General features: G+C 41.0%; 1 protein-coding gene across 20 annotated transcripts in view; it reads left to right on the top strand.

Moving 5' to 3' along the window:
* TRIP12 (thyroid hormone receptor interactor 12) overlaps positions 1–27,012 on the top strand; it is a 139,218-nt gene that overhangs the window by 110,386 nt on the left and 1,820 nt on the right. For 15 of the 20 annotated variants that reach the window (XM_042950405.1, XM_042950403.1, XM_042950418.1 and 12 more), the window contains 17 exons: positions 695–836; positions 1,650–1,841; positions 3,333–3,484; positions 5,161–5,333; positions 5,708–5,781; positions 5,863–6,062; positions 6,716–6,843; positions 8,182–8,333; positions 9,217–9,359; positions 10,440–10,596; positions 11,897–11,995; positions 18,364–18,478; positions 18,789–18,943; positions 19,640–19,804; positions 23,028–23,192; positions 24,983–25,096; positions 26,825–26,919. In XM_042950405.1, coding sequence (XP_042806339.1) covers positions 695–836; positions 1,650–1,841; positions 3,333–3,484; positions 5,161–5,333; positions 5,708–5,781; positions 5,863–6,062; positions 6,716–6,843; positions 8,182–8,333; positions 9,217–9,359; positions 10,440–10,596; positions 11,897–11,995; positions 18,364–18,478; positions 18,789–18,943; positions 19,640–19,804; positions 23,028–23,192; positions 24,983–25,096; positions 26,825–26,919 — 2,421 coding nt within the window. The remainder of the gene's footprint in view (positions 1–694; positions 837–1,649; positions 1,842–3,332; positions 3,485–5,160; positions 5,334–5,707; positions 5,782–5,862; positions 6,063–6,715; positions 6,844–8,181; positions 8,334–9,216; positions 9,360–10,439; positions 10,597–11,896; positions 11,996–18,363; positions 18,479–18,788; positions 18,944–19,639; positions 19,805–23,027; positions 23,193–24,982; positions 25,097–26,824; positions 26,920–27,012) is intronic. The other 5 variants (XM_042950417.1, XM_042950416.1, XM_042950413.1 and 2 more) reach the window with 1 other exon arrangement.

Below are 27,012 nucleotides of genomic sequence, written 5' to 3'. Positions count from 1 at the left end.
TTTGTGGCTATTAACAATTATTTCTTAAAAACCCTCTAGAGTTGTTCTTTTGACTCTGGATGTAGCACGCCAACATGGATTATTTCCTCTGCAACCAAGAAATTTTTAAAAATCAGATTCCACTGGCAAAGAAACAGGCTCTTTTTGTTTGGTTGATTGGTTGCGTTGGTTATTGTTTTCCTGAATTGCATTTAATAATAATTAAGCACGTGTATTTCTAAAGCCATCAGAATTTGTCATTTAAACAGCGAGGTTTCAGTTAATTGTACATCTAACAGGTGCATGTTTCTGGTCTATAGTTCTTTACCTCACCTCTCCAAGGAACACAAATAAAGGACAAAGCAAGTGTGTCTGTACCCAATGAAACAGTCACGTCAAGTTGTTATCAGGCGAATAGTTAGGAAGGAAACTATTAATGTGGTAGAGTTCCAGGGAGTTAGAACTTTTTGTATATGTTTCATGTAATGACCTGAAATATATTTTAAGTACCTGTGCATTTCTCTAGTACACCTTAACCCATTTTCAAAATGACACTTAAATTTGGTTAATATGGAATCTGAGTTCACGAATCTATAAGCATAGGCCCAAGAGGGTTTTTTAAAAATGTAGCAGCAATTTGCCTTTGGGTAGTTACAGTTGAAATCCTTTTTGTACACAGAGACTAAATTTAATATCTTGTTTTTCCTTTGTGCAGAGAAAAAATTAAAGGTTGGATTAAGGAACAAGCGCATAAATTTGTAGAACGTTACTTCAGTTCTGAGAACATGGATGGAAGCAACCCTGCACTGAATGTCCTTCAGAGACTTTGTGCTGCGACCGAACAACTCAACCTCCAGGTACCGCGTTGGGTGTACCTTGCTGGTCCTTCACAGTCTCTTTTGGCATCTCTTCTGTCTTCCTGTTCCTCCCTTGATGACTCTCTGGCTTTCCCCGGATTTGCTGTCCTAGATCAACTTTTTAGCTAGACATGTGCCTCTAGCACTGACGTTTCTGTAACGAGTCCCTTGACTTTCGTGCTTCATCATTTTATCATTAACGGTACTGGGAAATCTCTTCCTTGACTTTGTTCTCTTCACAACTCGTATTTCTTGACAAAAGAAGAGACTCGAGAAATGTCCCTTGAGTATATCTCCTCAACTCTGGGTATTAGAGTGGATGGGACCCTCCCTAACCTAACTGGGTCTCATAGTAGTTGAAGAGGGAGGTTGAATAAACTGTTTAAATTTCATCTGATTCTTAGCCTTTTTACATTTTTTTGTGCACCCTGAGCGATTTGAGTAGTACATGTTTTGCAAGAAATTGTCCATTTCATCTAGGTTTTAAATGTATTAATTTAAAGCCACACTTCATATTCTGTTTTAATCTTCTCCTTCTGGTGTTCTCTTTACCCCTCAATTTATATTCTCATCGTTTGTCTTTATTTATTTTGTTTGTTTTACATCGGTTGAGTGTGAGACTTCTCTATGTTAGTAGTGTGGATGCTGGTTAAGATCATATTTTCCAAGGATCTACCAAGAATGCATCACTTCCCCTGCCTTCTTTTTTAAAGGTGTTGAGAATGTATTCTGTTCCTTTGGGGGAAGTGTAAATTGTGCATTTAGTAAGGACTGTTTAAATCAATACAGAAATACTCTTCCCAACTCTTGCAGGTGGATGGTGGAGCTGAGTGCCTTGTAGAAATCCGTAGCATAGTCTCAGAGTCAGACGTTTCATCATTTGAAATCCAGCATAGTGGATTCGTGAAGCAGCTGTTGCTTTATTTGACATCTAAAAGTGAAAAGGATGCTGTGAGCAGAGAGATCAGATTAAAGAGATTCCTTCACGTATTCTTTTCTTCACCAGTAAGTTGTCTATAATGCTTGTGTATGTTATTACGGGAATCTTTGCTCACTAATGTGTGTATTTTCATCTCCGTGATTTCCATTAGGTGCTGGTCAAGATACTCAGGTAAAGCTTCTAGCTTCTGATACACAGTTGGATTCCTTGGTCTTTTATAGATCACATACACTAGTAAAGCAACAGAATGGTGATTTAATGGTGCGAGTGCCACAGTTTTTATGATCCATGTTATGCTGAGTCTTTGTTTTTCCTGTAAGCCCAGTCGTTAATAGTAGTCTCTCACTTGTGAATGTGTTTATGCTCAATATTTGTTTTTAAACATATTGTAGTGGAAATACAGTAAACATAGCTATAGACGTAAGATAGAGTGGACGTTTCCATTTTGCATATGAAATGCAGTATTAACAGTTGTATTCGAGAGTACTTAGTCACCACTTCCAATCTGGATTACAAGAGCAGAGGCCACAAAGAGGCTCCCCTACCTTCAGCCTCAGTGGGTAAGAGCAAGAATGTACCTATTCTTGGACAATATTGACTTAACATCATTCTACTTGTTGACAACTACTTGAGATAAGGCATCCCTGGAGATGTCTCTGGATCTTCTGTGTAGTAGGGCTAAGGATGATTCTGTGTGTTAGTGGAAACTACTTCACTGTGCCTTCCTTTCAGTGTTTGTAGTCATTTTGAGCATTTCTTGTTTTATTTTTTTCAAATTTTAATTTTTTTGTTTAGTTGTTAGTTTTGAGAGAGAGCGTGCGAGGGAGCAGGGGAGGGGCAGAGAGGGGGGAGAAAGAGAAGCTCAAGCAGTCTCCATGCCCAGCATGGACCCCAGTGTGGGGCTCCATCTCACCACCCTGGGATCATAACTTGAGCCTAAATGAAGACTTTGCCACTTAACTGACTGAGCCACCCAGGCACCCCGCTTGTATTGTTTTAACTTGAGCTACCTGAAGCAGAGTTGGTATTTGTTAGAGATGCATCAGATGTGTAGCAATACTGGATGTGGTTTTATACTATGCCTAAGATTATGTACAGGTAGGTATGTAATCTCTTACCTGAAACTCCTTGGCGCTGGATGGTTTTCACAAGTTCTTCAATACAGTACATAGATATTACCTGATATCCCCAGTGGATAAATAACACTCCACACACATTAAATGTTTTTGCAGCAAAGCATGTGAATATTCCTACCAAATAAACGTAAAGACTGCAGATAGCCTTGTGTCTGGGTCAGGTTTCACCACCACACAACTAGTGTTTTCAAGCCCTTTGGACCTAGGAGCTAGGAATAAAGGATTGTGGACCTGCACAAAAAGCGTCTCTATTTTGAAATGATTTATTTGGAAGTAACCATTCCAACCAAGTGTATCAAGAGATAAAAGAGAACAAATGAATGGTTCTCTTCTGTAAAACTGCCTGTTAAATTTCCTTGTTGAGCAGTGTTCCATTTTCAGGAGGCCTTGCTTAACCGATTGGTTTATTTATAACTTCAGCTTCCTGGAGAAGAGCCCATTGGAAGAGTAGAACCAGTGGGTAATGCACCTTTGTTGGCATTAGTTCACAAGATGAACAACTGCCTCAGCCAGATGGAACAGTTTCCAGTCAAAGTACATGACTTCCCCAGTGGGAATGGGACAGGAGGCAGGTAAGAATCATGGCTTGGGTGTGCCCTTGCCATTGGACTTTGTGCTTAATTTTGTTGAGGTAAAGTGGCAAGAGGTCTGGTAATATCTTCATCTGCCCAAAGACCATTTGGTTGTAATGGCTAAAGAAAAATACTTTTTTATATTTAAAATCCACCCCTTGTGTTTTTTTAACATGGTGTTTTGGAAATCTATAACCCAATGACTGTGTTGGCAACCTGTAATAAGCTTAGTGTTCCATTACTTTCATATAGAATGCTTCTCCGTGAATTTTACAGGCATGGATGATAAAATATTTGCATTCTGTGCAGTATTGTGATTTCCTGTGTGATGTGATTATACCTTTGATGGGTTTTAACAAATAAGTTTATTTTGAAGTTTTCTTGTTTTAATAAAACTTTCTATTTTTTTCTATAATATAGTACTTTTACTGGACTCATGAAGTGCTACAGAAAGAATTCACTGTAAAGGTTCATTATTGTATTTTATGGAATGTTATAAGGTTTCTAGAATGTCATGACTGGAAGCATACAAAATACGAAATTAGTTTGGTTGTTTTGAGTTTATTTATTTTGAGAGAGAGTGCGAACATGTGTGCGCAGGGTAGGGCCAGAGGGAGACAGAATCTCCAGCAGGCTCCGTGCTACCAGTGCCGGCCCCATACGGGGACTCCATCTCAGGAACTGTGAGATCATGACCGGAGCCAAAAAGCAAGAGTCGGATGCTTAAGAACTGAGCTCCCCAGGTGCCCCTGAGATCAGTTTGGTTTAAAAATACACAGTCTGATGTATTTTGAAAACATTTAAATTTGTGATTGAATTGAAACAGTATGCATTACTGGATCAGATAGAGGGAGCAGTGTGGGCTAGAGCTTTTTCTGGCTTTGCAAACTAATATAGAAAGTGGTATTCGGTTTTAATCATCCTACTGGAGGATTTTATGAAACAAGGGGGCATCTCATCTATGCCTGAGAAAACCATGACGTTTTTCATTTTCACCCAGATTTGTGTAAAGTGTGTATGTTTACATATGTATCCGTTTAATGCAATATTCCTCTCCAATACCCCAGTTTGCATGCCTTCTGGAATCTTAAAGAGAACTGCATCTTAAGCCTGCCTGTGTCTTGATGTTGTCAGCCCTTTTTCAGAAATGAGCGATTAATTCTCATTTCCAGGGTCAGACTGGTGTAGCTCTCGAACTGCTTCATTCAAAAGAATATAGTGAAGTAAATTGTAAAGGGTAGTTTTTAAAGTAATTTTGTAGCAGAAGCATTTGAAAGCAAAAAAGAGGGCTTTTTCTTTTGTTTTTAAATCCATAGAATTTAGTTACGCAGTGGCAAAATACTGCGGAAGTGAGCACGCACAGTGCTTGCGGAATGTTTATTCTAGAGAAATGGCTAAATCTCGGTGGGGAGGGATTTCTGCCCGCTTGGATTTATGGTAGGACAGAGAATGATGATTTAATGTTCTCATATGCGTGCATACACACCCTCTTTTATTTCTTACTTTAACAACTTTACTAAGTAAGTCAAATTGCTGACTTCACTATTTACGTAACTGGTAAGTAAGTGCTTATTTTGTGCCTTAAAAAATGCAGTTTGTATTATCTTGCTTTTGTGTGAATTATTATGTTGATTTTGAAAATAATAGAATAACTTTTTTTCACAAATTATCTTGAGCTTTTCTCTCAACAGAGGATCACAGGCTTTAAAATTTTTCAACACCCATCAGTTAAAATGCCAGTTACAAAGACATCCAGACTGTGCAAATGTGAAACAGTGGAAGGGTGGGCCTGTCAAGATTGATCCCCTGGCTTTGGTACAAGCTATCGAGAGATACCTTGTGGTCAGAGGTACTTTCCCTATATGTGTGTTTTGTTTCCATACGTACATGTGGGCTGGGAATATTGGGGGACATATAAATGATTTCCCTTGTATTACTACTTCTGTTCAAACCTAGCTTCAGGAACTCGGCTTCCCATCATTTATTTAATACGGAGTATGTGGAAATGTGGTAAATTTCCTAGGAGCTGACTGCTTACAGTCAGCTGGAATGTAATGTAGTGGGAATGGCATTTTGTATGTGACCGTTTTCTTGAATCCTTCTGTTTCATAGGTCAAGGTGTAGTATACACGTGTTTTTCTAAGAGCATATTAGTTTAACCGGTATGTGTGGGCCCTGGCATGTAAAGTTGCTAGAAATTTAACAGCCTTCTTGCATCCTTAGGGTATGGAAGAGTAAGAGAAGATGATGAAGACAGTGATGATGATGGCTCTGATGAGGAAATAGACGAGTCTCTGGTAAGGTGCTGTTCTCACCATGTTGTAATGGATGAAGTTCAGGGCCTGTAGCTTCACTGGATTTTCTTTTGCTTCATTTAGGCTGCTCAGTTCTTAAATTCAGGAAATGTGAGACACCGGCTACAGTTTTACATTGGAGAACACTTGCTCCCGTATAACATGACTGTGTATCAGGCAGTCCGACAGTTCAGTATACAGGCTGAAGATGAGAGGGAGTCCACAGACGATGAGAGCAATCCTCTGGGAAGAGCTGGTATTTGGACAAAGACTCATACAATATGGCAAGTAAAATGACTTCGTTCGGTTTTCATCAGCTTTGTTACCGTTTGTGTGTTTTGGGAATTCATATGAATGGCTGGCCTAAGTGAGGGGAGGAGACCCGAATCCTACATTTTATTATCAAAAGCCACTTCAAATACTTCGCATGAATGCCTACACGCATGCACGTACGTATGTGTGTGCTTACCTTCGTTATGTCTACTAGAAAACGTGTTTGTTCAAGGGCAGTAATCCTAGCTTACATCACCTTTTTAGATTCAATTTCAGATCTTTAAATAAGACAGAAACATCTCCATAAGATGAAGTTCCTTTGGGTGATGAGCAGCTTGGCATCTTTAAGCCCTTAGAGGCACTTGGATGCAGCTTCCCACATTGTGAATGAATGTCTGCTACTTACATTTAATTAAAGAGATCTGTTCTCCCCTGGACCACCCCCGGAGTTCCTCAGGTGGCCCCTCCTTAGAATGTGGTCTATCTGTGGTCTCTTTTTGGAAGCGGTGCCGTTGGTAATTCTCCAGACCCAGAAGTCAAGAGAAACTGGATAGGTCTTAGAGTTGTAGAAACTCCAGTGTCTGTGGGTCACCCTTTGGCCCCTGTAGAACAGTTTTTATTCTTAAGATCTACATTTAGTTTACATACTCTCCAATCGATTTAGGTACAAACCCGTGCGAGAGGATGAAGAAAGTAATAAAGATTGTGTTGGTGGTAAAAGAGGAAGAGCCCAAACAGCTCCAACAAAAACATCCCCCAGAAATGCAAAAAAGCATGATGAGTTATGGCACGGTAAGTTCGTGCAAGGGACGGGAAAACCCATCGCCATGGGGCAGTAGACTTCTTGTCCTGATTTATACCTAGCAGTCAAATCTTTATAATTTAGAAAATACAAAATTACCACAAATGGAAAATTAAGTATGTGCAAAATTAAATTTGGAAAGAAAATTGGAAAAGACTCAGATACTCTTTCCATGAAAAATTTGTTTTCATGAAGGCTAAAACACATTTCATTAGTAGAGCACATTTACTGAAGAAGAGACTGATCGTGGTCAGGCAGGCCCTTCATTTTCGTCATTTATTGTACTCTAACAGTTCTAGAAGAAATGAAAAGTTCTGCCAGGTAATACGATGACTACTGAATGGAGTAGCATCTCCCAGTCTGAGCTCTTTTCCTTTGTAGTATTTCTTTCCAGTCTACATGTGCTCGTTCACCGCCCCCCCCCCCCTCCACGTTTTTTCTGTGGTAGTGGCAGTGCCTCGGGGCATTGGCTGCAGGGTCATTGCACAGAGACCATCCCTATCAGGGATTTCCAAACTAAATGGTGTCAATTGCTGAAAATTTTTCTGGTCCTCAGAAATAAGGACATTGTAACAAATATTTTTGGGGTTTGTTGTTGCTGTGGTTCCCCCCCCCTCCCCCGCATCCTCCCCCACAACTAAGTGCTTTTTTAAAGGGTTTATATTTTGAAATTTTTATTTCTATGTTTTTGGTGTTAGAAATTGCCCTTTGTTTTCTGTAGTGATAGTGTGATTTTGATTCCTGTGCATGGTAACAAAGTCAATGGCAACAGTCCACACCCCCACAACCCCCTTCCCCACCATGCTGCTACTAAGTGAAATCTAAGAAGAAAAGCATCCTAGATCCCCTCAGAAATCATCACAGTCTTTTCTATCCTAAGCCTTGAATTAAATAACCAAATCTCTTATAGATTTACAGTTGGGAGTGTTTGTCTATTTTACATGGCCATTGTAAGCTGGATATAAAAATTAAAAATCCAAGAAATTTGTATCTGTGAATTTAAATTTACACATTTTGTCCTTTTGTCTTTATTCTTTCCCAACTATTTTATTATTAGCTGTTGTTTCTGTTGAAAGAGGAAATGCGTATGAGTCAGTCAGTGTTTTATGTTGATATGGGAGGCAAGTGAAATTCTTATAAGCCTGGATGATTTTGGTATAAGATAAAAGGGAAAAAATGTTCCAAGCTATCAATACCCTAATAAGATACCAAACGTTACATCTTCACAGCTTGTGCTTACTAGTTTAGGTGTGATAAGGTAACACCAATGCCACTGGCATAGCCTTTGTAACCTTGATCAAACTTAACTTTGATCTTTTGCCCTCTAGATGGAGTGTGCCCATCGGTATCAAATCCTTTAGAAGTTTACCTCATATCCACGCCACCTGAAAATATAACTTTTGAAGACCCGTCATTAGATGTGATTCTTCTTTTAAGAGTTCTACATGCCATCAGTCGATACTGGTATTACTTGTATGATGTGAGTAATGTGGCCCGCTGACGATGGTTCCCATGGTGTGGTGTTCACGGCACACTACCCATAGTTTGCTGTCTAGTAGTTGATGAATTTCTGTTGTACTAGAAACAGAAATAATGATTCGGTTAAATGCAGGGATCATAGCCCAGTGAAATACAATTTATTCACAGTGGGAGCTTCTCCCCCACTTTTTTTTTTTTTTTTTTAATGTTTATTTACTCTTTTTGAGAGAGTACAAGCTGGGGCAGATCAGGGACGGGAAGGACAGAGGAGCCTGACAGCAGTGAGTCCGATGGGGGGCTCAAAGTCACGAGCTGTGAGATCATGACCCGAGCTGAAGTCAGACGCTCAACCAACTAAGCCACCTAGGCGCCCCTCCCCCACTTTTCGTTGCTGGCCTATATTTTGGATTAATGTTTTCCTAGCTATAACTTTATTAAGGTAGGCTGCAACAAGAAATATGAATGTGAATTTACATAGTTAAAATTCTTTCTCCATCAAACAAAAGTTCCATTTGCCTAAGTTAAAATACATATTAAGTAAAAAATGAAGTGAAAGTGAAGTACTACCTTTGATATTTATACAATACAAAGCAGAATGAAGGAATTGGCCTCGCATGAGCGTTAGCTGCCGCATCAGTGACTGGGACAGTACTGGTACCCTGTAGCAGTTCGGCCATTCCGCTGGGCATTGTAGAAGTTGTCGTTTAGATTGGGACACTCCTGTGGGAAGCTGTGTATTGTATGTTGGGAACCGGCTGGAATCCAGGCACTCTGGGTACATATTGGAGGTGAAGAAAGAGTTAGTGGGTATAATCCTAATGTTTTCCTGCATGCAGACCTTTTTGTTTTTGGGTTTGTTTGTTTTTTTTTTTAACATTTTACAGAATGCAATGTGCAAGGAGATTATTCCAACTAGTGAATTTATTAACAGTAAGTTGACAGCAAAAGCAAACAGGCAGCTTCAAGATCCTCTAGTGATCATGACCGGAAACATCCCAACATGGCTGACTGAACTGGGAAAAACCTGGTAAGACGATCATTTCTGAAACGGCGACTTTGGGAGTGTTATCGTTGTGTTGGTCTTTACACATTTTGTCACAGAAGCATAGTCTTTGATGAACCTGTTTAAATGTGTTTAAGTGACGTTATCATACCTGATGACAGCTTGCTGAATATTCAGTGTGGCTCTAGCATCCAGAGGAGGCTAGCTGGGGCTCGTACGAGATCTTTGTGGCAGTGTGTATCTATGTGTGTGAAATAGGAAAGTACACAAGGATCTTTAAGGAGAGTAAAATCCCCTGTCATCACAAAATGTGGACTCCAAAGGTATAGTCAGTTGATTTTTCTGTGCCTGTTTGGGCCCAGACTTACATTCTCAGAGACCATAGAACTGCACTGATCGGTATGATGGTAGCCACACACAGTTGTTTACATTTAGATCAATTAAAATTAAGTAAATTAGAAATTAGTTTTTAGTCACACATAGCCACATCTTTAGGTGGCTACCTGTATTGGACAGAACAAATGTTGAATATCGGGGTCTTCAAAGGAAGTGCTTTTAGCCGCTCCGTGTCAAGAACTACCAAAATCCTCCATCATGAAGCAATAGAATCTGTGTTACCGTACGGTTCATTCTTTGGCAATCAGCATGGCCGTTTGGCATGCTTGAGTGACTTAGAAATGCCAAAGCTGGGAGGAAAATCGTGAACTAGTAAAGCCATTATCTATTATTTGTGTATATGTGGTATGGGGATGGGATGGCAGTGAAACGTGACCAGGCTTAAAACTATATTTGAAATTTAAAATTTCTCTAGTCGTGTTATGCATCCTGAAGGTCTTTGGGTAGATCAAAGATAATCTTGAATAGACCTGATTTGAATAGTTGGATTTCAGATTTCACAGCAAAAAACTACTTAATACATTATTACTTGATCACTTAGACATTTCATGAAAGAATTATGAAAATTGTTCAAAATTAGTTTGCCTAGACCATTTTTGGTTATGTTTACAATTATTATTCTGTATCGTATTAAAACTTGTTTCTAATACAAGGGTTTGTATGGTTTCTGATTCTAATTCAGGTCATCTGTATCGCATCTTTTTACAGCCCATTTTTCTTCCCTTTTGATACCCGGCAAATGCTTTTTTACGTAACTGCGTTTGATCGGGACCGAGCGATGCAGAGATTACTTGACACCAACCCAGAAATCAACCAGTCTGATTCTCAAGATAGCAGAGTTGCACCTAGATTGGATAGAAAAAAAGTAAGTTTCTCCCCCCAGATATTCAAAGATAAACCAAACCGGCCTTTGGAAAGTAATGGGGAAACTAGAAATGGGGTGCACCTGAACGTGCCTGTTGGCACAGGGCCGTCGCTCAGCCACAGCCATCTCTTGGCTTGTCTGATTTCTCACCTGGATGTTTTACTCTCAAGCTCTTGGAACTGGGCTCTTTGTGGTTCTTCTTCACCCGGCAGTTAAGAGTCCCTTCTTCCTGTTTCTGAAATAATTTCTGCAATTCTTTTTCCTCTCTTGTGCCAACAAAGAATCTCGTCTTCTCTTACTGAGGATTCTTTTCCTTTTTAAATTACGAACTCAAACTGTAGCCTCCCTTTTATAATTGATGCTTTATGCAGTAGGTAGAATTAATCAGATCCACTTTCTTCCCTTCACAAATCACTCTGATCAGAAATGACTGAAACAGGATTCATGGTGTAATTCCCGGCTCAAGCCCAGTCAGCCCCTGTGCTGTTGATCTCATTTTCCTGGGCTTCTCATCTTGGCTGCACATTCGTAGATCTGACCACACTGCTCTGAGCCATTCCTGCAGAGACCCCATCCAACATTGCTGACCCTGCACTGCCTTTTTATCTTCCTCTTTTGTGCTGAAGATTCTTACTCAGGTCTGTCTTTCCAAAACCTTTCACTCCAAGACTCATGAGAGCCATTAGTAATGAACATTAGAAGAGGAGTTAGAAGGAATGAGAAGCAGAAACAAAAAAGTACTTTTTTTTTTTTTTTTAAAGCTTTGCTATTTCTATTTTTACTTGTGTCATTAGGATTGAGTAAACAGTGGTGTTGATGGGATTTGGAAATCTAGCAGGACCTCTCTTGTCCTCCTGAATCTCCTGAGTAGATGTTTGTAGTTTCTGCAGGTCGGAACCAGGAAGTTTCCGCTCACCTGTGTCACCAGCCACCCCCATACCTATTTCTCCATTACGTCAATGTACGTGTGCCTGGGGGGTGGTTCATGCAGCTGCAGCCCTGACTTGCACTGGTCTTGGGCAAGGTCACAGAGATCCTTTCTTCTCCACCTTGAATTTTCTGAACCTGTCGTGGGCTCAAGAGGACACTTCCCATGTAGCCTCGCTGTCTGTGTTTGTAGCCGTGTGGCCACTCTTTTACCCCTTTCTGAGGCGTGCTTTAAAGAAACAGTTAAAACAACCGAATTGATTTTTTTTTTTTTGCACTTCGATAAATGCTACCTGTTTATTATAGTGTAATATGAGTCTAGTTTCTTCACCCTTGTACTTTCTTTCTTCTTTTTCTTTTTTTTTTTTTTTAGCGTACTGTGAACAGAGAGGAGCTGCTGAAACAAGCCGAGTCTGTGATGCAGGATCTGGGGAGCTCGCGGGCCATGTTAGAAATCCAGTATGAGAATGAGGTGAGCTTATGAGTGTTGACGCTTTTCAGCTTCGTTTGTGCTTTCGTAAGAGTTTGTTGGTCCTCTGAAATTCTAAAAGACGGTTGGGAAATTTATCTGGAAACTGGAGATGTGCTCTGCTGGTGATCTAAGCTCTCCATTTTCCAAAGTTCAGTTGTATATTAAGAGAGGGTTTTTTTTCTTGCCTAAGAACAAATGTTTGTGCAGTTGTTAGGTTGGTAAAGTGGAAGAGTGTTTTAAGCCATATCTTTCAGAATGTTTGAACTGCCTTTTTAAAAATTTACGTTTACCGAAATAGATAACCTATGTAATAAATGCACACTTTTAACACGTCCAGTTCTAATTGTACAAATTCTCGTGGCCAAATGTACACACCCCACCCCCACCCCCGGGCAACCATTGATTGGTCTGTTTTCTGTCCCATAGTTTTGTCTTTTTCGCAGTGCAGTAGGCAGTGGACACCTGTGGTGTGTAGCCATTTGTGTCATTCTTCTAGCACTTAGTGCGTAGTGCTTTTCAGATTCATCCTGTTGTTCATTATATCAGTTTGTTTCCTTTTATCACTAGTATGAGTCTATGGTAGGGATATCTCACAAAATGTTCAGTCACTAGGGGATGCACATTTTAGTTTCCAGTTTTGTTTTGTTTTGTTTGTTTTTTTTTAGTTTCTTTATCTTAGAGCGTGCGAGTGCGCACGGGTGGGGCAGGGGCAGAGAGAGGAAGAGAGAGCATCCCAATCGGGCTCCGTGCCGTCCACGCAGAGCCTGACGCAGGGCTCGAACTCACAAACCGTGAGATCATGACCTGAGCCAAAATCAAGAGTCAGGCGCTCAACCAACTAAGCCACCCAGGCACCCCTAGTTTCTGGTTTTTGATACTTCTGAATAATGCTGCTATGAACATTTGTGTACAAGTCTTTGTAGACCTAGGTTTTTGTTTTTTTTTTTCTTGTGGGTAAATAGTTCAGGGATGAATTGATAAGTTATTTAGTAGGACATGTTTTTACTTGATGAGAAACACCAAACTGTTTTCCAAAGTAGCTTTGCCATTTTCCATTCCCACCAGCGATGGAGTGTGTAAATTTCAATTGCTTCACATACTCACCAGCCCTTGGGTACTGTCTTTTTAATTTGGGGTATTTTGGTGGGTTTGTAGTGATGTCTTAATGTGTTGTATTTGCACCTTTCTGAGGATTAATGATATTTTCATTCGCCACTCATGCATGTTCTCTGGAGAGGTGTCCCAAGCATTCTGTCCACTTTTTCATCATTGGGTTTTATGATTAAGTTGTTGAGTTTTTCATTACTCTGGACACAAGTTCTTCGTGAGATAGGTGTTTAGAGATATTTTCTAGTTTGTACTTCATCTTTCAGTTTCCCCGTGAAAGGTCTTTGGAAGAGCAGAAGATTTTAATTGTGATAAAATCCAAGTCATCAGTTCTTTTTTTCTAGTTTGTGCTTTTATATATCCCAGGAAATTTTCCCCTGACCCTCACATTTCGACCTTGTTAAACTTAATTATTCTAATAACTTAAATTTTTTTTTTAATATTTATTTTATTTTTGAGAGAGAGAGCGCGTGCACACGAGCATGAGTGGGGGAGGAGCAGAGAGAGAGAGAGAGAGACACACACACACACAGAATCCAAAGCAGGCTCCAGGCTTTCAGTATAGAGCCCAGCATGGGACTCAAACTCAGGAACCGCAAGATCGTGACCTGAGCTGAAGTCAGCACTTAACCGACTGAGCCACCCAAGCACCCCAGTTGTAATAACTTTGTAATACATCACTTAGGATTCCAGGGCTTGGGAAACTTTTCTATAAAGGGCCAGATTCAGGTGGTGTGGGCCCTGCAGCCTCCTATCACCGCTACTCAGTTTTGCCTTTGCACAAGCGTGAACGTGGCCACAGACAGTACGTATATAAATGTGCCTGGCCATGTTCCAATAAAATTTTGTCAGTGAAGTTTATAGTTCATACAATTTTCACATGTTGTGAAATATTCAAGATTTTTCTATCAACCGTTGAAATTGTAAAAACCATTCTTAGATTGCAGATTGTACAAAACAGGAAGTGGGCCAGAGGTGCAGTTTACTGATCTGTGTTGTTAGACAGTCGTGTCGGCTGTGAAAGAAGATGGTTTTACTTCCTTTCTAATCTTTGTCATTTATTTCTTTTGAGATGCTTTTAAACAGCCAGGACAGTACACCAAATACTTATTTTCTGTCTCTTTTTAGTATGAAATACAGAGTTTCTTGGGGATACTTTCCTCCCTCTTTCCCCTGAATATTTTTAAGACAAAACTTCAGAATTTTCAGACTTCTGAAACTCTTAGAGACGTAAAATATCCAAACCTTCTATTACACCAATTATTTCTAATAGCCAGTCTCTCTGCCTCTCGGTTTTCTTATCTATAAAATGTGGGTTATAGCACAATCTCTAATAGTCTACAGTATGACCTGTAGTATGCAAGTAATTTTAAGTATGACTTTGAATTTTCACTCATTTTCTTAAGCATTTTCATCTTCGCCTTAAGGCTTTTGAAAAGATAATTTGAGAGTCTTCGGTCATCAAAATTAAAACTCTAAGTACTTCTGTACTGGGAAGTATACGGCGCCCTAGTGATACAGGTTATAGCAGAGTTCAAAGGATTACAGAGGTCAAAGGATATTACAGTGTAGTTGGGAAGTCCTAGGACAAAGGTGTATGGCTGATGAGTGATATAGGTGTCAAGAGAACGAGGCTTTCACACAAGTACAACTGTCCTGGAAGCCATGAGGACCAGTAGGCCATAGAGTTAGACCTTCATGGAAGAGAGTGGGAGCATTAAGGGACCAAAAAATACTGTGGCTTGAGCAAAGGATTGGGCTTGGTGGTGTGGTAAGCAGCAGAAGTGAGTACCGGCTCCAGAAGTGATGGGGTAAGGGGACACTGGGGCAAGGCCTTGCATGCTGGGATAAGAAATTGGGATCGAGTTTTGATTCCAAGGCGATTGGGCCACTTGCTCAGAGGATACAGGATTTAGATGTTTACATGCCCACGTTTCTTCTTCATAAAACTGCAAGACCTCTGCTCCAGCTCTGACTTCTTTTACCGAATTTATTTTCACATGCTTTCTAGTTTTTTACTCCACCATACTGTTTTCTTGCCAGGAATGTCTTTCCTTTCCTCTCTCATCCTTTGTGCCTCTCTTCAGATTGCATCTTACATGGAACCTAAACAAGTTCAGAGTAGCATCACATTGATCTGAGGATCATCAAGAATGAATTACTGATGCAGAAATCATGAGCTTATAATCTTCATGGATGGTCCTACCTACTGACGCTGGAAAAGATTCCAGGAGCTGACTTCAGTGGGGAACAGGGGTTGGGAGGAGTACTGTCTTTTTAGATACAAAGGGTGTCAGGTCATAAATCCTGTTCAGCTATACAAGTCTGCAGGTGACCTTTCGGAAGACTTCAGAGTAGCTCCAGAAGAATCCTAATTCACAGTGTCAAATCAAAATGGGCCGTAGCTTGAACAAGGATGCTTGGTGAGCCAGGGAAGAACCAAACCCGTCTCTGGGCTCAGAGAGTCTTCAAGCCTCAGGATTCGCTGGGGCTACAAGTGACCAGCCTCTGGGGCGGTGAAGCGTTAGGAACATGGACTGTGGAGCCTGGTGCCAGCACTGACTGACCGTGACGTTGGGCACGTTACGTAAACTCCGTGGTGATGCCTCAACAAGTGTGTAAGAAATGGACCTTTTTCATCATGTTAGAATGACTAAATGAGCAAAGGTGTGAAAAAAGAACAGAACAGTGGCACATGGTAATTGCTGGTACATAAGGGTTAGCTTTTGAAAGAAAAAGACTCGCAGCGCTTCAAGTAAGACAAGTTGTCAGAACTTGGTCTTCTCTGTTTTTATTTCTAAAGCTTTATGCTTTTCTTTCCTTTAAAGACAAATGAAGCAAAAGCAAACTCCCTACCTTTTTACTGGAGTGGCTGAGTAGAACAAAGATGCCTGGAAAGATCAGGTTGCGAACAGCAGCCCTGTTGGCCAGCGCAGGGCTTGGGAAGAATTGCCAGAGCGTCTTTTTCTTTCTTTCTTTTTTAATGTTTTTATTTATTTTTGAGAGAGAGAGACAGAGCACGAGTGGGGTAGGAGCAGAAAGAGCTGGAGACACAGAATCCGAAGCAGGCTCCAGGCTCTGGGCTGTCAGCACAGAGCCGGATGTGGGGCTCGAACTCACAAAGAGCGAGATCATGACCTGAGCCAAAGTCCAAGGCCCAACGAACTGAGCCACCCGGGCGCCCCATGCCAGAGCAGCTTCGACCTGTTCCTTCCACCCTCACAGAGATTTGCTGTGGTGACGGGTTTATAGTGATACCCAGGGCATTTAATATTTTAAGTCTGTTTTGCCTTTAGAAAGAACAGTATTATTTGGATGAAGGAATTTGATCTGATTTGTGATTTCTCTTTCGCCTAGGATAATTACGCTAAAGGGAGAAAAAGTTAAGCAGCTCTAAACTGCCCTCTGGTGGATATCAGATGTTACTGCAGTTTTTTCTTTTCTCTGCTTCTCTTTTTTCCCCTTCTTCCTCTCCTCCACTACCCAGTATTCAGTGAAGAACAAAACATACAAAATTCCTACCATCTCAGAACTTTGTGCAGTTTGGGAAGGCCAGTACGCACTTCCTTACTACATATTATTATGTAATAATTATTATTATGTTAATAATATTATTAACATATGTATATGTTAGGCCGCGTGATGAAGAAAAATCTAAATGAGATGGATCACGATGGGGAAGGGAGAGGGTGGCCCAAGAGGACCTTTGAGCACAGGTGAGCCATTACCATTTAGGGAAGGGTGTGTCTAGCAAAAGAACTGAGAAGCAAAAGCCCTGACACGGAGACCTGGCCTGTCGCAGAATGACTGGCTGGAGGTCGGAGTCCAGCTGTAGGAGGGGTCACGGAGGACCTGCGTGGAAGAACTCGAGCTTTTGCTTTTGCGAGAGACGGAGGCCTCTGTCAGCGCTGTGAGCCTAGAACAGGAGACGCCAAGCTGGCCGGTGCAGAGACCCTGGAGGAGGGCTGGCAGTAGCCCAGATGAGGGGCGATGGCGGTGACCGGTTTAGAATATATTGTGAGGGTGGGGCTTACAGTGTTCAACGATGGGTTGGAATGTGGCGAGTGAAGAAGAGAAGAGCCAAGGTTTTTTGGAGTCTGGGGTGAACGCAGATGCCATTTACTGCCGTAGAGGAAAACTGACGAAGGGATGGAAGTGGATCCCCAAGGTGCCACCGCATCCAGCCTGGTAGATCACTGTTGGCAAAGTTAGAGTCAAACATTTGGTGGATTGCATCTTATCGCTTGAACTAGTATAGGCACTTTTTAAAAGTAACTCTGGTAATAAAATGAGGCCAATTATTTACAATGATCTATAAGGGAACTCTCGTTTTTTTCACCAGGACTGTGGATGCAGCATATAAACTATGATACTAACTTGTCATTAGCCGAATATCTGATTTATGGTCTGAGCTGGCAGGACCTTGAAACGTGAAGGAATAACGAGACTGTGAACATGGACACAGGATATGTCTCACAGAGGAGGGGTTTCCATTCGAGGCTGTGCAGTCACCTTGGAGCTGGGCCAGGCTCTAAATCAGACCTGTCAGTTGAGAGTCTTCAGGACATGCTCCCCATCCCGTGCACATACTGATAAAGCTCTCCGGAGTTGCTAGTGCACCGTGAGGCTCCGAAGCTGAGTTAGCTGTGTGGGTGCTGGCGTGGGTTCTGGCCTTCCCTTATTCTTGTTTTATTCAACGAACCTCTGTTAAATGACTGGTGTGTGCCCAGGCACCACTGAAGGTACAAAGGTGAATTAGAGTTGTCCTCGAGTGAGAAATGTGAGCCCGTAACAAAATTGCGGTGCTATGATGTGATAAGCACTTAAGTAGCTGAACTAGAAGTCCTAAAAAAAGGGGTGGGGGGGGTAGAGTAACTGGGCAGAAAAGGAGGCTTCTCCTGAGGAGATGACATTTGAACTGGTTTCAGGCTAACAGCTCACCCACGAGAGCTCCGGAAAGAGATTCGTACTCAGACAAAGCCATCTTATTCCCCGGGGACAGGACAGCTGCAGTGGCGCTGTTACCGGTGTAGGAGCCGGACCCTTGCAGTGACAGTGTTAGGTCCTGGGGAGAAAGAGGAAATACAGGGCTGCTGGTTCTTGTTCTGGCCGACCAAGACGGAAGGAATACAGAATGGTCTGGGCAATAACATGACCAAAAAATGGTTGCTGTTAGCGTCTGCGTTGCAGAAAGGTTGGCTGGTCTAAAAGGCAGCGTCAGATCTGAAGTTTGAAATCGTTCTATTTTTGTTCTCCTGTAGGTTGGTACCGGTCTTGGGCCTACACTGGAGTTTTATGCACTTGTATCTCAGGAACTACAGAGAGCCGACTTGGGTCTCTGGAGAGGTGAAGAAGTGACTCTCAGCAATCCAAAAGGTACCATCAATTTGTGATTCTCTGTGGGTTTTCCACATCAGGTAAAAGGGCCATTACAGTTCATTAAATATATTTAGCTTCTAGTAAACTCACATGCTCTCCGACCTCAATCCCTTTTACTTTTTAGCCTTTGTTTTCTCTGTTATCAAATAAGAGAGCCTTCCGGCTCTAGAGGTCTTCATTCTGTGATCTGCCTTCTGATTTTGAGAATACTGAATTTCTTAAGTGTTAGTAGTTAACCAGGTTTTGTCTTATTTTGTTTTGTTCTGGGAAATCGCATCTAAAGTTTCGTGACTTGCTCATTTTATAGGAAGCCAAGAAGGGACCAAGTACATTCAAAACCTCCAGGGCCTGTTTGCGCTTCCCTTTGGTAGGACGGCTAAGCCCGCTCATATCGCAAAGGTTAAGATGAAGTTTCGCTTCTTAGGCAAATTAATGGCCAAGGCGATCATGGATTTCAGATTGGTAAGTTTAGGATTATTCGCTTGTTGACGGTTTTGTTTTGTACCTGTACTATGAAAGTATCTTAATCCCCTGCACTTAATGCTGTATTTTATTTTTTATTTTTATTTTTGAATTTTTTTTAATGTTTTTATTTATTTGGAGTGAGAGAAAGAGTGTATGCATGCATGCAAGCAGGGGCGGGGGCAGAGAGAGGAGAGAGAAGAGCCCATTGCAGGACTCGAACTCAACAACCATGAGATCATGACCTGAGCTGAAATCAAGGGTCAGATGCTTTAGCCAACTGAGCCGCCCAGGTGCCCTGAGTTATTTTAGAAGTTACATTTTTTCACTTTTAATTAGTTGGTCCTTTTAACTTCTTTTTCTTCCAAATGTGCAGTAATACAGACTTCAGTGGAATTTAGTTTACACCACCCCAAATAGAGTAAGATTCCTATAAACATCTCTTAGTTTGAGGCTCTTATGGAGAATATATAAATAGGATTCTTCAGTGTACTAAGTTTTTCACAATATCAGGGCCCCAAATTGGGTTTAAATGGGAACAGTTGTGTGTAATGAGAGAAACCATTCCAAAATGTGGGGGTTTTGGGGAAGTACTACTCAACCTTTATAAATGATCTCTTAAAGTGTCAGTTATAAAATTAAGGCAATTCTAGAAGCTTAGCATGACTGTTTTATTTTGTGTATATTCCCTTTCAGGTGGACCTTCCCCTTGGCTTACCCTTTTATAAGTGGATGCTACGGCAAGAAACTTCACTGACATCGCATGATTTGTTTGACATTGACCCGGTTGTAGCCAGATCCGTGTATCACCTAGAAGACATTGTCAGACAGAAGAAAAGACTTGAACAAGATAAATCCCAGGTGAGCCTAGAAGATAAGAAGGCGGTCAAGTGGATCACTTTCTTACCGTTGCGAGATGAGGTCTTTGTTACGTGCTTTATATTTGATCCAGTTATTATTTTATATTAATGTCGTATTTTAGAAGAGTTCTAATTTTTTTATTAGAATAACTGAAAAGACTTCACAGTGGGTAAGATGACCTATAATAACAGCAGGTGATAAATAAACAGCTTGATTAACAAATAGGATACAGTCCTGACTTGAAGCCATAGGGCTCTTGTTTGTTAAATTTAGATGGGCATTACGTACCTGGACAGGTAGTGTTATCATACTGAATTATCTTTTTTTCTTTTTTTCTTTTAGTTTTTATTTATTTGTTTTGAGAGCGAGCGAATGCAAGTGGGGTGGGGGAGCATAGAGTGAGGGGGAGAGAGAGAATCCCAAGCAGGCTCTGTACGCTCAGCACACAGAGCTTGATATGTGGCCCTAGATCTCACAAAACCGTGATAACGTGATCTGAGCTGAAATCGAGAGTCAACTGACTAAGCCACCCAGGCCCCCCCTGAATTCTTTTAGTAAGCATTTGAATCAATAAAAACTATGCTTAGGATAGATTGTTTTTCTGGAAAGAAGAACAGTCCACCTGTTTTTAGAAAGATCTCAGGAAAATAGTTTTAAAGGTCATGGTAGGTGTTCTCTATTTCTCAGGAACACCTGTTGAGGTTTCGCTATTAGAATGTGTAATTTTTCATTTTATATCATGAATGTGTATTCTTTATATATTGATAACAGATTAAAGATTATTTACCCAGTCTGAGATTACTAGCAGTTCTGCGTCAGACATTAGAAGAAGACAAAAAAGTGGCACGGACTCAAATAGCTATGTCTGGGCATGTAACATGGCCCGATTTTAAAGCAGCTCCCATTTTATAAATTATGTAAAGTAAGAATAGGGGAGATTCTGTAGGGAAGTGTCACATCTCCTGATAAGCTGGAGAAGGGCTTACTGTGGACAGATGGGTTTTAGAATGCCTTGTTATCAGAGAAGAAAATGATTTGTAAGGGAAATAATTTGATCACCCTTATTAATTGGTGACTTGACCAAAAAAATGTTTTATGAAGAGAAATTGGCATTTAAAAGAGGCCATGTAAGATTTGTTGTCTTAAGATTTTCTAGAATCCGTTAGATTTACGCTTACCAACTTGATAAATTTTAATAACTAATACGGTCATCTTTAGGATTATCTCTTAGGTAAATAATGAGGGGAAAATGAAGGAAGGAAAGAAAGTAAAACTCATGGCACTGTTCCAAGTGCCTTATGTCTATTAATTCATTTCATCCACAACACCCCTGGGAGATTTAGGTCTTTCTGATATTCCTGCCTTACACACAGGAAACCCAGGGCAGACCAGCTGAGTAACCTGCCAAGGTCACATACCTAGAAGTGGGGGCAGGGCTAAGAGTTCACACCCGGGCTGTTTGCTCTGGAACCTTCACTGTTACACATTTTGCAATATGCCACCCGGTTTTCTTCCTCATATCTTTTGAGATTTGTTTTTCTGATCTTTGTTTTTGATGTTGCCACTTTAAAAGTATAAAATGCACAGCACAGAAACCAGATTCCAGAAACCGATGTACCATGTTAACCGACTTTCATCCAGCATGTGAGGAATGGCGAGGGTTCCAAACCCTCCCCTCATCGTTTATAAAGTACACGGATGGAGCAAACTCGGTAGTTTAAATTCTCAAAAGATACATGGGAAATGGGCTAAAGCTTATTAGCCTTCGATTTAATGTAAGATCTGAAAAAACGAATAGTGAATTTCTTTTAAGCATCTCGAGGACACTGTATATTCTAGATTCCTCTCAATGATAGCGATTTTTTTTTTATTTTGAGAGAGAGTGAGAGTGAGCAGGGAAGAGGCAGAGAGGGAGAGAGAGAGTCCCGAGCAGGCTCCGCGCTGTCCAAGCAGAGCCCAACGTGGGGCACGAACTGTGAGATCATGACCTGAGCTGAGGTGAAGAGTCGGCTGCTTCACCGACTGAGTCACCCAGGTGTCTCAATGATGGCAGTGAAAGGTCTTCATTCAGGTGCCCTCAAATGTGCACCTGAGGCCGAGGAAAGACGTAAACACAGGCTTTTACAGGCGAGGACAGACGGCCATAGTCCCCAGGCACATTATACCTCAGTCTTCGTGCTGTTACCCCTCCTGCGTTCTGAATCATGTGGAATCCTAGGCAGCTTTTATTTCCCTTTTTAAAAATGACTAATTTTAAAAATGCCTGGGTGGCTTCATCAGTGTGCACACACACTCTCTCTCAAAATAAATAAACAAATATATATATTTTTCAATTAAAGAATGATTAAGTTTAAATGAGAACTTCTAAAAATGACTGTAAACCAGAACTTCCTAGCTTTTTTTAGTTTAAATGACTAATTTCTTGTACCTAGACTCTTTGGCTGCTAGGAATTTCATACGTATGGGTATCCCCAGTTTGGAAAGTCACTTGGCCCCTTCCTCCTATACTGAACACCTTTATTTTCAGATAGTATTTGCAGTTCTGCATGTTGGTCTTTGATTTCTAATCTAAAGAAATTTTACGTAAGCCTTTCGTATTATTAAGCATTTAAGAGGTGAATAATACAAATTGCTTTTTAATATTTGTCTTTAGAGTAGGACTTGAGGGCTTTGTTGGAACTTTTCTTCATTGTGGATACAGATCTGTTCCTCTAGTCCTGAAGTGATTGAATGAGGAATCCCCAGGGTATTCCTTAGACTTGAGCTTTGCAGCAGGAAGAATGTTAATTATAACCGTTAGTAGATAGTACATTATTTGTATTTACAGTTTCCTAACTATTGCTTGGTATTTGGGGTGTGTGTGTGTAGGATTAAGATAGAATTTAGAAGAAGTTTGGCCCTATTAGCTACTCTTAAATTAACCATCATGTAAACTATTAGGACTTTCTGTGAAAGGTGATTTGAAATTCAGTCAGATTGAGTAGCAGACCTCTCATCTTGAAGGAACACTTAAGTGATCTTGTTTTTCCCCCATATAAAAATAGTTGGATTCTAAAGTGCTTATTTCCTTCGTGATCTGTGTCATGTGTAAATTATGACAATAAAAGAAGTATTCTAAGAGCTGAAGGAACCCATAAAATTTATTAGCATATCTTTTGTTTTATAAACACAGACATACAAGCAACTGAATTACTGTGCTTGATCTCCCATCCCCCTTGTTTAGACCAAAGAGAGTCTACAATATGCATTAGAAACCCTGACTATGAATGGCTGCTCAGTTGAAGATCTAGGATTGGATTTCACTCTGCCAGGATTTCCCAACATCGAACTGAAGAAAGGAGGAAAGGATATACCAGTCACTATCCACAATTTAGAAGAATATTTAAGAGTACGTAATCGTGGCACCCTTTGGGGAAAAGGCCAGCGTGGTGGGCGACACAGGACTTCTGTGGACACTGTTCTGGGGGAAGGGGGAAGCACCTGTCCCGGGAGCCTGCCTCCCCTGCCTGAGACCCTCGACACCCAAGATCACTGCACAATATCCGCTTTTTCAGGCCCTCATTTCTGTCTGCACTTGACAAAATGTGTCAGATATTTCATGAAGCCTTATATATGACCTTGAATTTTCTGTCTTGAAGTTTGAACACTACTAAACTCTCATTGTCTTCGTTTAAAACAAATCAGTGAAAAGGAGCCATCACTTGTGTTCTCATTAAACTGCATTCTGTCAAGGCAAAACTAGACATTATTCTTCACACACACACAAACACATTTTTATGGGTGTAATGAGGACTTTCAGATAATCTATAGCCCTTGACTATATTTGTTAAATTAAGGGAAAACAATTTTGTATTAAAAAGAAATTGTATTTTAAGTTCCATGCTATGTAGGTCTTTACTACTGCTTTTTGAAAAGTTTCTTTTGGTTTATTTCTGACCCTGAGTGGAAAGAGCACTGGGTTCAAGATAGAAAATCACCTATACCCAGACTTGGGTTTTCTGCCACCCTACAGTGGGATTTTATTTAAAAAAAAAAAAAAAAAAAAAATTTATTTATTTTTGATAGAGAGCACGAGCGGGGGAGAGGCAGAGAGAGAGGGAGACACAGAATCCAAAGCAGGCTCCAGGCTCTGAGCTGTCAGCACAGAGCCCGACGCAGAGCTCGAACTCCCAAACCGTGAGATCATGACCTGAGCTGAAGTCGGACCCTTAACCAACTGAGCCACCCAGGTGCCCATACAGTGGGATTTTAGATAGAACCTCTGAAAAATGGCTCTGGTTTCTTCGTCTGTTAGAGAAAGAGTAGATAGCCAAGGTCTTCAGATATCTTTTGGCATACCCAACTGTTCTGTGACTGTTAAACACATTCTTTAATATTCACAGGACTATCTGATCAAACTTACCTGCTGCTTTTCCTAACTTTGAGAAAGCTAACCTTTCAGCTCACTTGTAAATGATGAGTTAATGTCCAGATTAAAGTTCTCTGAAAAGAATTTGTGATGATGCTTGTATTTTTCTGTCAGCAAAATGCTGCTGTTTTTATTTTTATCTGAGTATGTCCTGTATTTCTTGAACCCAGTGGGTTAGCTGGAGTCATTGATGACTAGATATCATTGAACCAATAACAGATGCTTTCTGTTCCTTTTCAATTTCACATGACTGCATTTCCAGAGTTTGCCTTTTTCTAAGCGAAGGTCCACTTCAGAAGCATTGGTTCTAAGAACTTAATCAGGATTTGGATAGAAAAATTTCACATTAAAAATTCAGAACACTTAACAGTTGGTTATTATGCATCTTGACACATTATCTTTAATTCTTAATAACATTTTATTCTCTTGAGAAACTTTCATCTGCTTCTCATCTAGTAAGGTACCGTTCTGTGCCATCAGGGTTTTATGTAAATGAATTTTTAAAACACACTAAACATAAATGCTCATCGTAATTGTTTTTACATTTTCTTGCTGGCCAGGCCCCGAGTTAGAAGTTGACCTGAGAGATCTTTTATGTGGTTTTCTGAGAGATGTTTTAGAGACTTAATTTGTGTGGGGTTTTTTGTTGTTGTTGTTGCTGTTGTATTTAAAGTGATCAGGATGGATGTTTCACTGTACTTTGCCATGTATTGGGTAGGAAAGAGATATGAAATCTTGTTACGGTTTTTAAAAGACCTTTCTTTTTACAGCTGGTTATATTCTGGGCACTCAATGAAGGCGTTTCTAGGCAATTCGATTCCTTCAGAGATGGATTTGAATCTGTCTTCCCACTCAGTCATCTCCAGTACTTCTACCCGGAAGAAGTGAGTAGCTTGTGTCTGAAGAAATTGCCCATTGCTCACTGTGTACCTGTAGCAATCGTAGCACGCTGTCTCTGTGCCATCTAGCCGAAGAGGATTGCAAACGAGAAAACTGGGGGGCGAGGTGGGTTTGTGAGCCGAGGGGTGGATGTTTGGTAAAGGTAGAAGATCATTTCTGAGCAAAGAAGAGTATCAAATACTAAGTGTGATAAGATGTAATATAAATATAACATTTATATTTATATATATATGTTATATATATATATGTGTGTTAATATACTATATATATAACATAAACATAACATTTTATATTGTATAAATATTAAATATAGTTGAAGTATTGGAGGTGGGGTCTGTGTGTGAGATTGGGTAAGCCCCGCCTCATCGTCAGTCACCTGACCCTGGATGCCGGCCAGTGGAGAATGGGATGTGCGTCTTTGCGGTCGCTGAGGAGAGTGCACTTTTTTTTTTTTTTTAACCTAAACTTCCTGGATTAGGTGAGACACTGTTTTATGATTGGAGTCCGTTCTTGGAGTTTTAAGGAAGCGTTGCAAGTACCGTTAAGAGTGGGGAAAAATGAGTGTGCAGTTTTCCAGCCATCTTAAGTGCAACAAGAATCTGGAACGCTGCTCTCGAGTGGTGAGATGGCACAGAAAGGGTCTGCGAGGTGTGGGGTTTCTCCAGTGTGGGATCCTTTTTGTTTAGTATTTGAATGATAACTTTACACATCTATTACTGGCCGAACCCGGATACCTTTGAATGACTTCGACGTAGCATTTTAATCTCAGTTACGATTTTCACGTCCGCTCTGATTCGCTGCTCGCGGGAGCATGTGGTGTAGCGGACACTTTGAGGCACTAGGTGTCACGTGGAATTGAAAGCAGCAAGGGTTGCTCCTGGAATTGAATTCTGGTCCTTCCTGCTCTACCGTATGACCTTGTCTAGGCTGTTGTGTCTGATCTGACTGCCTCGTCCATAAAATTGGGATAACCTCTGTCTTACTGAACGGGACACCTAGAGTACCTGCCAGTGAGTGACGCGTAGTAGGTATTAAATTTTCTCAAAGCACGTAGTCCTTCTGCAGGTGGGCAGGTCACCAGAGGAAAGATGGCTTAATGTGAAACTGGTGTTAGATTTTCCAAGGAGACGCAAGCACTCTTGCCTTCTCCTGTTCCCCCTGGAACGGCTTGCCTGGTCCCTGTGCAGCCCCAGCCGACCATCTGGCAGCCATCTGCCTCTGTACAAAGTGAGGAAGCTGCCCGTTGGCTGGGCCTCAGTTCAGCTTTCTCCCACTTCTCTCTCCAGCTCACTAGTCTGTGTCTTGGCTTCTGGCATTTCTAGAAAACAGGATTTATGAAATCTCCCTGGCGAGATGTAGGTTATGGAGTTAAAGCCCGTAAAGACACGAGAGGCGTTAGGAAAGCTTAAAGGTTTGTCTCAGGTATGTTTTGTTTGCGATTAAAGTCTTCTCTAGAAGCCAGTCCCTGCAGATGGGCAGGGTGCCTTTAAAGGCACCAGAAGAGGAGGCTGAGTCTGTAACTGTAGTAGAAGAGCACGTTGTTGAAAAAAGAGGTCCCTGCGCAGAACTTTCGGTATTGAAAATGATACTTTGATTTGGTAAACGGTAGTCCTGTGCTATATTGGCATCTGCAAAACAGCATGTCCTGTGAGTTTTCACTGAGTTATGCAACCGTGTCCTTAGTAATTTGTTTCTGTTGGGTGACCACGCAGCTGGACCAGCTCCTGTGCGGCAGTAAAGCAGACACTTGGGATGCAAAGACACTGATGGAGTGCTGCAGGCCGGACCACGGTTACACTCACGACAGGTGAGTACCCGGATCTGCTGGGCTTTCGTTTGAGGGTCAAGAATTTGGTGGTGTGTGCGTGCATGCGTGTGTATACGTACGTTATGAACAACA

This window comes from Panthera leo, chromosome C1, assembly GCF_018350215.1.
Source record: "Panthera leo isolate Ple1 chromosome C1, P.leo_Ple1_pat1.1, whole genome shotgun sequence".
Classification (NCBI taxonomy): Eukaryota; Metazoa; Chordata; class Mammalia; order Carnivora; family Felidae; genus Panthera; species Panthera leo.
This window is presented reverse-complemented; position numbering and strand designations above follow the sequence as displayed.